Source organism: Manacus candei, unplaced genomic scaffold, assembly GCF_025592945.1.
Source record: "Manacus candei isolate 608988 ecotype Guabito, Panama unplaced genomic scaffold, ASM2559294v1 h1tg000002l, whole genome shotgun sequence".
NCBI lineage: Eukaryota > Metazoa > Chordata > Aves > Passeriformes > Pipridae > Manacus > Manacus candei.
In genome coordinates, this window is record NW_026138050.1 from 7,080,234 (window position 1) to 7,094,181 (window position 13,948).

At 39.6% G+C, this 13,948-nt stretch overlaps 1 protein-coding gene across 1 annotated transcript in view; it reads left to right on the top strand.

Annotated features, from left to right (window-relative positions):
* BAIAP2L1 (BAR/IMD domain containing adaptor protein 2 like 1) overlaps window positions 1-13,948 on the top strand; it is a 34,826-nt gene that overhangs the window by 19,022 nt on the left and 1,856 nt on the right. The window contains exons 4-12 of the mRNA XM_051779546.1: window positions 6,950-7,011; window positions 7,107-7,178; window positions 7,334-7,471; window positions 8,697-8,849; window positions 9,256-9,423; window positions 10,106-10,256; window positions 11,426-11,633; window positions 11,935-12,009; window positions 12,327-12,480. Coding sequence (XP_051635506.1) covers window positions 6,950-7,011; window positions 7,107-7,178; window positions 7,334-7,471; window positions 8,697-8,849; window positions 9,256-9,423; window positions 10,106-10,256; window positions 11,426-11,633; window positions 11,935-12,009; window positions 12,327-12,480 — 1,181 coding nt within the window. The remainder of the gene's footprint in view (window positions 1-6,949; window positions 7,012-7,106; window positions 7,179-7,333; window positions 7,472-8,696; window positions 8,850-9,255; window positions 9,424-10,105; window positions 10,257-11,425; window positions 11,634-11,934; window positions 12,010-12,326; window positions 12,481-13,948) is intronic.

The window sequence follows — 13,948 nt, forward strand, 5'->3', positions numbered from 1 at the left end:
CCAGAGAGACAATTCTTGTACGTATATGCTGTGTTTGTACATACAAACATGTGCATTTCAAAATAAAGCAAATATTTTGGGAAGGACAGAACTTAGTGCTCAGCATTCACTGTAAAAGTAAAATGGCAAAAAGTTCCCCTTGGTCCAGTAGAAGTATGTTGTACCTAGAAAGTTGTCTGTGCTGGTTAAAGCTGTTGTGGACTCCTGGTCAAGTATGTTGGCTGTGACAGCTGGAAAGACATAATTTGACTGGATAAAAACAGAGGCCACAGTTTGGGGGTTTTTTGGCTGAGGTTTTTTTATTCATTCAAGCAGATGAAGTTTGGACTGTGGTCAAAGGCATAAAAACTCTGCATGGGCTAGAATCCATTTTCCCCTGTGAAGCCAAAGGAGGAACACAGCAGTGATGTCCTGTGAGAAGGGGCAAGTAGAGCCCTGGGTTCATCAGACCCAACACCATCAGTGCCCAACTCACAAAATTAGCAACAGTGTCCTGTACAATCCTATTTATTGCTTACTGGGTTTGTCTGGACATGAGGCAAGATACTTAGACTACTTAGACTTGGGCATCATCCAGGACTGTTTATCTCTTCTGTATCAATGAGACTAAAAAGATTTTAATATTTAGAAGTAATTAAACTTGTGAAAAAACAATTAAAACTGAGCTATGAAGAAATTGAAACTTCTTAACTCTGAGCATTCAGTGAGTTTCAGATAATTACTTGAAATATTGTGTGTTTACTTTATATGAGAAATTACACTTTTTTTACATGTCCAGTAATATCATAATGTTCAGTTTCATTCCTCATGGTTCAGAATCATACCACTTTGGGGATTTTATTTCACTGGACTGATATACGAATACACAGATTTCAGCCATTGTGTCATGGAAGGTTTTTTCATTTCTCTTAACCTGTGTTTAATCTGCTTTAAATTCATTAACTTATTCGCTTCTTATATTGCCAAAATGTTTCTGTTGTTCACATTGAGAATTCTGCATATTTTAAAATTAAAATTGATCTCAGAATGCTGTTTAGAACGTGAAGTTCTCCTTGCTTCTATCTTTATTTACAGATTTTATTTATTTATTTATTTGTTTATGTACAGTTCTGGCTGCTACAGTTCTAGCTACCATGTAGACCGGCCTTAAAATACTTCGCTGTAGTCTGAAATCTCTTCCCCTTTTCTTGATTTTAGGCTTTATTCTTTTTTTTTCTCTTCCCCTTCACCTCTGCAGTCACCTTCACCAAATGGCACTGAATGGTCATGTGTCAGTGCCATTTTGTAAAATGAACTACAGGGAGATTTACTCCTTGCTTCCTATTCCATGGTCGCTCATGCAGTAAGGAAAGGCAGACTTGACCTAGTCCTACTGATTTATGTGCATATTACTGTTAATTCTACAGAAGGAGGGGAGTGTGTTAAAGCATTCTGGACAAATTGTATTAGAAGCAAAGTGCAGTTAGAGCTGGGGAAGTTTTACATGACTTTGTCCTTCATTGTGATTTTATTCTTTCACGTTAAATTCCATTAAAAATTTTAGCCTTCTTTAAAGCATCTGTTGCACAATTCAATCCTTCCTATGACAGAAGGATAAATTTAACACATTTGAAGCTGAACAGATGTTTTGTTCAATCATATTTATTTGTCATACTGTATTTCTTTGAAGCTTCCTATTTTACTACCTTCCAGGGGCTGCTGGCTTCAAAGGACTGTGTTTCTGACTTTCCTGTGTCATAAATGCCTTTCTTCTGGGCAAAGGATTACTTGGAAAAAAGAGCATCTTGCCAGCAATGGCATCTAATATTGCACTTGGACTATATTGTCTCCATGTGTAGGTTTGACTCAGCCTTTCATTCTCTTGTTTAATGTAAATAATTATGTGGCTTCATCTCTAAGACACAAAGTTACTCCGCCTGCCCTGAATACAAAATAGGACAACAGGAGGCAAATGAGTGATATAATTAAGTACTTTGTCTGTTCCCAGGCATTGAAGAAAGTCTCTCTATTAAGAGGCTTGAAATTTTTCAAGAGCAACCTTCTCTAAATAAAACAAATTTGAAGTATATTTCAAGTAAGATGATGCAATTACTACTTTTATTGATTTTTTTTTTATAGAGCTATTTAGTATTTTAAAAGGTTAAGTGATTTTGTTGGTAGCTGTTGATACTTGTTTCTATGACAGAACTCTATTGATTGAGTTCCATTTTTGTTTCTAACTTGAACAAATTCTTCTAGTCTTCTATTCACAAGAACAGTCAACATAAGGTGAAAAGGTAAATAACCTGAACAATCAGCCAGTGCAAACAGTGAGGTTGAAGTGTAACTGCTGCACAAGTTCTGGCCTTACAATGAGTTTTTCTGTTAGGAACTGCTTTCCTTGATTTTCATCTCCTGTCAAGACAGACTTTCAAGGCTGTCTTCTTGTTCAAGGGCTGCTGAGAGAGAGTAACAGTTGTGGAGAAATAACTGTTACACCCTTTGGGCTAGTGACTTTTTTATTTCTTTTTGTAACAAACCCAGCAGCATTAATGAAATTCCAGTCTGTCTTATTTTCTCAAGAGAAAATACAGATACAACTGACAACCTTGATTAAGCCTAAAAATATTCCACAAATTCCTGAAGTTTCAGCTTAAAAGATCTTTCTACCTGTGCACTGAACCTATTTGAAAGAAATAAATTAACCATGGAACTTGGCATTCCTGTTCATGGTCATATATCAGGTTATAGCTGTATTTCACAGCATAGTTTCAAGAACTATATATGAGAAATGTCTGGTTTCTTTTTAAGTCATTTAAGGTGTTTGAGATGTACCCCCAAAATCCCTTTCTGAAAGAGGCTGTTGCTTCTCTTCCCTACCTCTAAGGTAATAGCAAAAGATCAGAACAAGTATCTGGGAACATGTACAGCTACTTTTCTGTTTTCTAAAGCAAAGTGGGAATATTTAATGTCGGCTGCGTTTTTTAGTCACAAAGATTTCATGTTCAGAGTGTGGGAAGATGGAAAGCAGAAAAAAAACTGTCTTTGAAAGGCAAGTATTTTAATAGTTATGTTTATCATCAAGACCAGTGGTTTGGGTTTAGTGACTCATTGCATAATATGATGTCTAAAACTGGTTCAAGTTTACAGTAGGGCTGCCACAAATTGGACTTAAGTGGCCTGTTACGGTGTGCTCTGGTCATGTCATTGTGTTTGATAGGTCTGGGGTTTGCCAATAACTGATGACAAGGTTAACACTTGGTTATTGTGTATTATGAGCTCTCATATATAAACCTGCTCACCAGCAGCTTTAATATATAGCAACATAGTTTTAATTGATGTAAGAAATACATGTTTGTCTTCACCTTAAGTATTTTTCTGTACCTTTCTGCAAGAGGAATAAAGACTGAACATTAGGGCCTGGCCTTAGGTTATGCTGCTATTAATCCAGAGTAACCTGTCATCTTTCTTAAAGCTATTCTATAATTCACCATGGTAATTAAAATTCAAATATTATACTGAAGTTGTTCAATTTCCATTCTACTTGGACACTGTTACATGTAGAATAGGGGCTGTTTTGTCTTTCCTGACTTAGTCTTCTACAAAAACTTGCCTCCTTCTATAAATTTTATTTGGAAGGGCCATCAAAATGTGGCTAACCCATTACCTTAAACTGGCAATAACGAACCATGGTATATGTTCACTGTAAAAATGCTCTCTATTTATTCAAAGTGCAGAATCTGATGTATAATTTAAATTTTAATAGGTCAGAGCATGCTCACTGAGGGTTCTTTTCACATTTTGAATCAACATTTTGAAAGAGGAAATTAATTAAATGGGGGAGCCAGTACATGGAGTGCCTGTGGATTCCCAGTAGCAGGGAGGAGATCTCAGCATAAAGTGGGTTTTCTGATACACAGTACAGGGAGTCTTTGGTTGAGAGAAAAAGAAAATGCAATTAGAGAGAGAGACAGTCACTGTCATCCAAACACGCTGTTTAAAAGTGGTCTAGAACACTCTAAAATAAACCCCTGAAATAATCCAGCACAAACCATTCAGAAGGAAGTGTAGTTTCTAAAGTTCTCCTCAGGACATGTTTTGGCAGTATTTTTTGTAACTGAGACGAAAAAAAAAACAAACCTGTTTCTACCCAAGCAGTCAAAGCCGAAAGCCTTGAAGGCTGCAGTCAGTTCAGGAGACAAAAATAACCCCTGTGCGCGTCAGGTTTTCCAGCGCGGCCGCCGCAGGTGAATGGGGGTTTTATGGAGCAGGGCAGGGCAGGAGAGAGGGGAGAGGGAGGGGAGAGGGAGGGAGGGAGCCACGCAGAGCTGAGTCAATACCCCACGTTGTTGGATGTCTGTCCCCGCCCGGAACGCCCGCGGTGGCTGCGCTGGCCTTGCCAAGGATTAGCTCAGTGCTCTGCTTTGGCTCAGAACTTACTTCTCACAAAGAGGCAGAATAAGTTCATTTTAGAAGTACAAAAATCTATAAGGGTAATTATTTTGAGGGCCATTTCTACTCTCCCCCGGAATTTCTGTAGCTTCCCAAATAGCTTTCTAGTCTGCATATGTAAAACCACACGAACTTTGTAATTTTATTTGTATTTCTTGATTATATTTCCTGCTTTCTTGTAACAACATTTTCCTTTTTAAGTTGTAGATAAGTGTTTACAAAACTCTTCTAACTTTAAAAGCTCTTTAGATTCTAAAATGTGTCATTTCATTTGAGTTGGTGAAACAAACACTATGGACTAAAGTGTATTCACTTCTATAGCCTTAAAATAACACAGCTCAGGTCCGTTACTTCACGTGTTTGTGTAACCACATTGTATTTACTTTTCTATTGCATATGAGCAACTAATTACTATAGCATCTCTCTCTTCTTATGGTATTTATATTTCTGTAGTCACCACAACTTTAAATAGGAACAAAAAAAGCATAGCACTCTGTTGGCTGGACAAAAGGACCCAGAGAAACTATACATATTTTTAAAAAGATACAGCACCCCTCTGTCTCTGCCATCTCCCATCCTGTGTGCAAATTCCTTTTTCTTGCTAGTCAAGGGGTTGTCTGATATCATTGTGTTCTGATTCTAAGTCTTCTGTAGTCTGCTGTACAAAGAGAGACTCCTGAAAATTCAGGAGATCTGTGTTTCTTCCTGAACCACTTCATGCTTCCCCATATACAATAATGCAGATCCACATTTTGCATTATTCAGTTAAATATCTGCTGTGTCATACACAGGAGATAGGGTTCTCGTTTCAAAGAAACTAAAATCTTGAAGTGGTGTAACTTGAGAATGGGAGAAAGGTGGTAACATACTCAGGCACTACAGGAATGATTCTGCCTTATGTGGGGAGGTTACCAAATCACCAACCTGCACTGTGGGGAGGCAAGTTTGGATGTTTGTGGAGATGAGAAAGGAGAAGATGAGAAGGTTCTCATGAAGAGGTCTGTCATTCATTTTATCAAGCCAAATTTTTTAATCTTTTGGGAGCTTTTCTGAGCATTATGGGATGATAAGTCTTTGCTAACTCACTCAGGGCTTCTCAAAGACTATGGGTGCTAGAAAACAGGATGTGTACAGCAGCATGCAGTTAATGCATCCTCTCTTTTTTAACTCAAGAAACTAAACTGGAATTGTGTAAAATAACAAATAGGAGGGACACAGAGTCCCATGCAGTGACTGCCAGCCATGTGCAGGAGTTTCAGAGCTGTAGGTTGCTCTGTAGCCCTGCCTGTGCACTAGGACAGCACGACTGCAGCTTAAATACTGCAGGCACCTGTGTGGCAAATACAGGTGGGACACCTGCGAGGCTGATAGAGGGATAGAGGGATTACTGGAGGAGGTGTGCCAGGGAACCAGCTGTGGAACTGAACCTGCCAGTCTTGCTGTGGAAATGGAATGCCAGGGAAACACATCTCCAGTCGAGACTTTCAGATGGAGCCCAGTTTGGGATTCTCCTTGTGGCCCCAGCACTTCCAGGTTTTGTAACGGCTCCTGGCTGGGAGCTGGTAGCAGTTGTCTGATTTGGGTGAAGACAAACTTCACTTCAGGGCCCTTCCAACTCCTCTTCTCAGCAGTGTGTTGCAATCTCCTAGGCCAGGCTGGCACACACGCCGTGTGTCAGTGCCCCACCAAGGAAGGGAGTGGGGATGATGTGGCCATGTGCCCCAGGCAGGGGGATGTGGCTGCACGCAGGGCTGCACCGCAGTTTACGATGGTTTGTGCACAGAACCACACCCAAAGACTGAGGGATTTTTCCTCTATATCCTCCTGAAGTAAAATGAACCAGTTCAGCTTTTAACTCCTCACGGTTCAGAGTAAGCTGGTTAAGTTTGTGCTGGAAGACAGCAGAGCAGAGCTGGCATACTCAGGATCTGTTGAGAGGATGCTGAGAAACCTGCTCTGTCCTGGCCCTTCGTTAATGCTGTACAGTTGGGCCACAACCGCTGATAAAATGGGGGAATTCATCACTTTGTGCATCACCTCTGGTTTAGCAGGTGTGCTGTGAGGGAAGGGAAAGGTTACGTTGTTGATTCTGAAGGTGCTGTTACTTAATGAACATCAACGTTTAATTTTCAGCCTAAGAAAGGGAGAGCAGCTACTTGTACAGTAACAACTCCTGTGCTATTCTCTGACTTGGCAAGAAAAGAAGCTGTTACTAAACCAACAGGAGCTATTCTGGAGAGAAGGAAGTATTTATTTTGTCTGGCACTCCATGCCGTTTTTGCATAACAATGCATGATTAGTTATTCATCTATCACTTAGGAGCTGCTTGGTTTGTCCGTGGCCAGAGTGAGTTATTTATTTAAACTGCTGTGGTGAGCAACAGCAAGAAATTTCCTATCCCTCTTAAATAGAGTCTAGTTAATGAGTATATTAGGTAAATGTATTTTATTACTGCTCTTTGTTGAATAACTTCAGAACTCTACGAAAGAAACCAATATGGTTGTATGTTTATCAACAGGCCAAGTTCTGGTAGAAATCTCAAGAACACACAAGAAACTTAATGACAGTCTAGAGGAGAGTGTAAGTTAAATGACTTTTTAAAATTCATTTTCTTTGTGAAATTATAAATTGCTTTTGCCAATTTTTAATAACTCTTTATTCATTTGTTTTTAAAGTTCAAAAAATTTCATAAAGAAATTATATCTGAACTGGAGAAGAAAACAGACCTGGATGTGAAATACATGACTGTAAGTATACATTCAATTCTAAAACTCCTATTTTATTTGTCTACTGAACTCATTTGGTGGGTGTGAGAGATCTCAGGGATGGCAGAAGTGCCTCAGTCACTTACCCAGCTCCAGGGCTGAGGGCATTACAGCTGTTGTAAATGCTTTGATTGCAGGCAACTCTAAAGAGGTACCAAACCGAACACAGGAGCAAACTGGATTCTTTAGAGAAGTCTCAGGCTGAGCTGAAAAAAATCAGAAGGAAAAGCCAAGGAGCACGAAATGTAACGAAATATGAGCATAAAGAAATGGAGGTCAGTGCACTGTCTCTTATTTGTTTCTTTCTTTGTATGAGAACTGGTCAACAGAAAATGTTAATGATTCCTGGAAGTTGGTTTGTATTAAAGGCACTCCTAGAGGATGTATTCCAGCTGAAATTGAGCTCTCACTGCTCCACTGTGCATGTTCAGAGACTTCTGTTCTAGTTTCTAGATTTCATCCCTTGACCACTGGGTCAATTGCTTTTTTTTTTTGTTTTTAAGTACCTTTGTAGCTACACCTTCTTGCAGAGTTTTATACAGGGAGTCAGCTAAGCTATGCAAATTCAGTAGTAATTTGCTATAAATTTATTTCCCAAAGTAGGCAATGTCAACCTGTGTTATCAGTTACTGCCTTTCCTACTGCCTTTAATCCAGCATTGCCATCTTGAGGAGAAATCTGAAATGGCAGGGCACTGAAGACAAACTATTTTAAAATTAAGGACTCATATTCTGGTTGTCATGTGTCTCTCTGAAAATATTTGCCATTGATACTTTTATTTGCACAATACTTGTACTTCGTGCTAGCTAATAATTTTTTTTCCATATTTTTCTATTTTAAAATTCAATTAAAGCTTTGTTTATAACTCAGTACAGTAAATGCAGATGGTAGGAGCTCCTATTTCTTAGTGTCTATCTTTTAACCTGCATTCATAACAGGTTTGTTTTTTTAAAGTTCTGGCTCTGGGTCTGAGAGTTCAAGGATTAGCATTTAATCACAGTTTAGCCATGAATCCTTGTAACCTCAGATAAATATAGTTGAGCCTTTTTAGTTCATTCACTTCCCCCCCCCTTAAATGAAGTAGAGATTCCTCAGAGCTTTGTGTGAGTAAAGGAACCACTGTGGAGCAGACAAGGTAATTAGTCTAATTAGACATCTGTGGCTGTACAATTGCTCAGCACAGACACTGCTTTGATGCCAGGTTCTTATCTACTGCAGAGTTTTATTTAGAGGCTAAAAGACTTTCTTGTTTTGCTTCACTTCCCCCCCCCCAGCCCCTAAATAAGCTGTTGATGCCTGTAGGGACAATACACCTTTACCTGATGGGCTCAGGGAAGTCAGGTGTGTGCAGGAAAAGAGAAGGGCTTGGAAGTAGAGCCACCCACTCCACCTTTCCAAAAGCTATTTCTGGGGCTTTTGGAGTTTACTTCTGTAATTGGATATAGTGTCAAATAAAACTCAGAGGCTCTATGTGGATTTTGTCTTTCCTCTTTTCCTCAGTATTTGGAAACGGTGAGCTCTCGCCAGAGCGATATCCAGCGGTTCATTGCAGAAGGCTGCAGAGAAGCTCTCCTTGAAGAGAAAAGAAGGTTCTGTTTCCTGGTTGACAAGCACTGCAGCTTCACCCAGCACATGCACTTCTACCATGTCCAGGTCAGTGAACAGAAATGAAATTCCTGAAATCCAGTCCTAGAGGAGATCTTCAGTATCTCCTGCAGCACACAGATCACACTGCCAGAAATATCCAGGGAACACTGAACTGCCAGACAAGTGTCGTGGTCAGTTCATGGAAAATGTTTACAATACACTATTCTATGAAATGTATTATAGCAAAAATCAAGGGTTGTTGTGACTTTTTAAATCCGGTATCTGACCCTGCAAAAGGAGAGTCCCTTTTTATAACATATTATTTGTTTCAAAGAGGTATGGCTTAGAAAAATCCTACAAAATACTTCCATGTTGCTGGTGTTAACAGTTTGGTGTAATGAAAGTTAGCCAGTAGGTCTGTGCAATTTTATGGAAAAGCATATCTGACAAGTACCTTTTAACTTGGATGCAGTGTGCAGACTTCCTAAAATCCAAGCTGCCTGGGTGGCAGGAAACCTGCAGTGATGCCACCAAAGTGCCTGAAAAAGTCAGAATGATGATAGATGAAATAAGGACACCTGGATCCACTCCAGTCTCGGGAACGCCGCAGCCTTCACCAATGGTAGAGAGAAATACCATGGTATGTTGTTCTCTGATGGGAGTGGAGGGGCTTCACTAGGTTTTGTTTCTCCAACTAAACATTTGGGATGGAGTCTATAATGCATCTCAGTGGGAATATACTTGGGTTGGGTATGGAACCAAAATCCTTAAGCTGCAGCTCTGCTACAGGAAAAATGCACAGTACAGCAGGGAGAAGCCCAGCCTCAGGACTGCTTTTGTTCTAACCATTCCATTTCCAACATTCTTGTCTGTAAGTAATAGTAATTACATACTCAGTAGCTCAAAATAGACTTAAACAAAACGTTATTTCTATTTTCTTTCCTTCTTGCCTTCCTGATTCTTATTAGCTTATTAGATACAGGTTGAATTTCTCATTTCTGTTTGTATGTTCTGTTACCATTAGTTGCTGAATTTCTAAATGATTACAGTGAACTTCTAGAAAAGAAAAATCTGGAGATCATCATGCTATTTGTGGGGGAAAAAAAAGGTTATCATAGCCTTCCCACTAACAAGTGTTTATCAAGGGACAGAAACCTCTTACAAACCTATCAGCAATTCCACAGGAACATGTGGGCTTTATGTCATGTCTCAGTATATATCATTTGGGAGTATTTAAGCATTGCTCTCTAGAATTCAATCTAACAAATAAGTGATGGCTGTGTCTCCTCAGTGTTTTGATGTTGTTGTTTTTGTGACTTTAGATTGGAAATGATTTTTATCCTCATCACGAAAATGCATCCAACGTGCCCCCAGCTCCCACAGGCAGGGCCTACACGAGCCCACTCGTTGATATGTTCAACAATCCTGCCACAGCTCCCAAAGCACCTTCTGAGAAACTAAATCATTCAGCAGGTGAGTGTCCCTTTGTTGCAAACTGGGTAAGTGTGAATGACATCCAGTAGAGTTAAAAATTACCTCAGGGCTTCTCCACTGCTACAATGAGGTGAATTCCAGGATGTGTAGAGGAGTAGGGGTCTTTACAAAGCATTTACGATGCTCTTATAACAGCGGAGAGATGTGTTATAAGAGAATTTTTTGCAGTAAAATGCAGGTCAAGGTAGGTAGATTCTATTTTAACCACTTTCTGTGTGTCACTGATTAACTCAACTTAACTGCTCTTATGAATTGCAGTGTTATCAGCAGAAGGCACTCGGCAGTTTTGAACAGGATACATCCGAGGGATTGTTTCACTGCACAAAACAACATAAACACCCTGCCAGTCCCACTGTGGGTTCCTTTAAGGGCACTTAGCAGTAAGGGAGGACTGCACAAGGGACAAAATGAGCACAGTCTTCTGTTCCTTTCCTGAAATGTAAAATCCTATTAAGATTTATTTTCCAAGTTTCTAATATATTTATTTTTTTACTATCTCTGACATAGGGAAGGGAAAGAACTAAGCCTAGCTCACAGCATAAGAAATTAAGAACTCCTAAATGTGATAATAGCAATTCCAGCATTTCTTCCTTGAAAATGCATTTACAATACATTGTACTAACTAAATAGCACAGTTTTGAGCTCTCCTTTATTTTGTCTTCAGTAAACATCTAGTTTAAATATCTGCTAAGTGCCAAGTATCTGCAACTCTCCTTGATGCAGAAGCTGAGTGTGAGGCACATTTGAAAGTGAAATCTTGAATTTTATAGAAAGTTACTTTTTATGATGGAAAATTTTCAAAGGCCTTTCTTTTACAGCTGTGATTGTTTAGCACTTTTCATGCCAAATGGGGAGAAATGTAGCCAGTTAAAACTTACAGAACTTTTTATGCCTGATGGTTCAACTTTATTATGCTGGGTGTGTGTATATAAATGCACGTGCTGTTAAGAACTTCAAGGTGATAAGAAACATTGGCAGGTAACAGAGAGGTGTCTAAGTAGAAAGTACAAAGTCTCAGAACTTGATTTGCACTTGATTATTCCTTTGGTTTTTTTCCTTCAGACTTCTAATTGCATTTAATTTTGTTAGTGTGGCTAATTTTTTCCTTTAATTTCTTTTTTTTTCTTCTTGTTCCTTTTTTTTGACAGAGAATTCAGATGATGCCAGTTTATCACGTTCAACTTCTGTTGCCACGGGACTAAATATAATGAAAAGGCAAAAAGTGAAGACAATCTTCCCACATACTGCTGGAAGCAACAAGACATTGCTCAGCTTTGCCCAGGGGGATATCATCACACTGCTGGTAGCTGAGGAAAAGGATGGCTGGCTCTATGGGGAGCATGACACAAACAGAGCGTAAGATAATCAATATATTGTCCACCTGGAACATGAAGGAAAAGCGAGTTTCATCAGATTTTGTTAGCAGATGGGAAGTGGTTTTCTACCTTTTTTGTTGGCTGTCTGGGGGATTTGGAGGATTTCTGTAAGGAAAATCAATGCACTTATTTTAGGGAAGTTTTTGCACACTAATTTGGCATCATCCGAAATCGAGTCTTCAAAAACTAAATCTCAGTTTGTTCAGTCTATGGTTTAGTCCAAGTTGTCTTTTGAAAGATCTTTCCAATGGATATAATATAAAAAACCTTTCTCATTACAGAAAAGGGTGGTTTCCGTCGTCGTACACGAGACCACTAGAAGAATTAGAAGACAAAGCCTTTGCCCCTGTGCCAAGGTAACATTTTGGGTGGCACTTGCAGAAATGCCTAAACATTTATTAGAAATGTTATTTCTGTGCTTATGTTCTTTGAGGTTCAATAACACCTCTAACAATCTGCAGTAGGAGGCTCGATTACATGAGTGTCTTTTAATGGTTACACAAAGACCCAAGAAGGAGCTTTGGCACAGCTGTAATTCAGAGTCCCACTGACTTCAGGGGCATTTTCCACCATGACTAACTTCCAGCTCATGCCCTTTTGTGCTCTCCTGGTGCTAGGGATAAGCAAGAGATGTATTGTAGGAACTGAGCATTTGTTGGGTTCTGTCTTGCAGCCCTGCACCAATCCGAAGTGTTAGTTCTGTAAATCTTGTGGAGAAAGGTGAAGTTGTCCTCCCACCACCAGACTACCTGGGGGCTTCACAGGTGGAGTCTGCCAAAGGTCCTGCTCCTAAAACACCGACGGACAGAGCGGAACCGGCAGGGCCGGTGAGTGATCCATGCTGGGAACCCAAATGTTCCACCCTGCTTACCCCTCTTCACTTGCTCTTAAATGAGGCCCTGAAATCCTCTACCTTGTGCTCCACTTCAGCCCTGTGCCACAGCTGTGCTCAGGAGTATCAGGAGTTTGGGCATTTCAACCCATCCATCCTGACAGGAAGGGAGATTGTTCAGGGACATTGACTGACAGTAGTAAGAGACATTCTGCATAGCAAAGCTTCTCAGCAACAGAATCTGTTAAACATGAAAAGAAATTCTCACAGAAAGTAGTACAAATCCATCCTCTTCAGTGATTTTGGAGCTATGGGGCACAGGGCACTCTGTATTCAGGAACCCCACAAAAGTTGGTGGTGGGTTTGCAGCTGTCACTGAGGGAGAGCTGTACTAACTCCTGTCTATTCAGTAGAGATGCAGCTGAGTGGAAATACATTTTTTATGAACAAATACTGCTACACAATGCTATTATTTCAGCTATTAAGTCAGCATTCAAACTGACTCAAAATTAATTTAATCAAATTACACAATTACTAGGTTTTTTCTTGCTGCTCATTTAAGTATTTTGATGATCTGTATCTAAGGGCGATGTTTTTGAGACTTTCTTCAAAAAGCCTCTTGAAGCAGAGATCACATTCTGAAGGGAAAAAAACCCCCTAATATATATAAAATAATGGAAACTGCTAACTCCTAAGAGTGGAAAACAAACACATCTTTTTTGATAATCTAAATTTCCACATGGAAAGCAAGATTAAAATAAATTAGGGATTCTGGAGTATAAAATAATGACCACTTTTGTTGAGGCACCCCCTAACTTTTTACTGTGACTCCACCTTACTTGTTACCTTACAAAACACGAGGGCTGTAGAGGGGAGTTGCTGCACTTGCACCCAAGTCTTTTGCTCCTAAGTCACTATTTATTTTCATTCTTTTGGGAAGTTGCAGAGCTTCCTTGTCTTTCCTGCTTCCGTGCAAGTCTCAAACCCCCACTGCCTCACAAGGCTTTGGAAATAAGCCCAACATTGTACCAGGCTGGCTTGGAGACTCACACAGGATTTACATACTGTGTAAAACAGTCTGCTCACTGTGCCTTCCATGCAGAAGCAGGAAATGATTCAAGGCATCTTATTTTTGTTTCAGACTGCACAGAAAAAATAGCTCAGGATTTCAAGAAGATGAGGAATGGTTCTAGCCAGTTACATTGTTCATGCTGTGCTGCAGAGGACAGTACTATGCAGAACAAGATCAACTAACAAAAAAAGACTTAGTAGTTGACAAAGTTTTGATGAGGGTTGGTGTTCAGTAAGATGTAATTCAGGTATTTGTTCATTTTAATTAATTTTAAGGGCTAATTAGACCTAAATCACGGTCTAAGTCTATTTACAACTGATGTACATGACCAGTTTTATTGAAATTACAAGTCAAGTGTGAGTTAAGAACCCTGCTGAATGAGGTCCTGAAT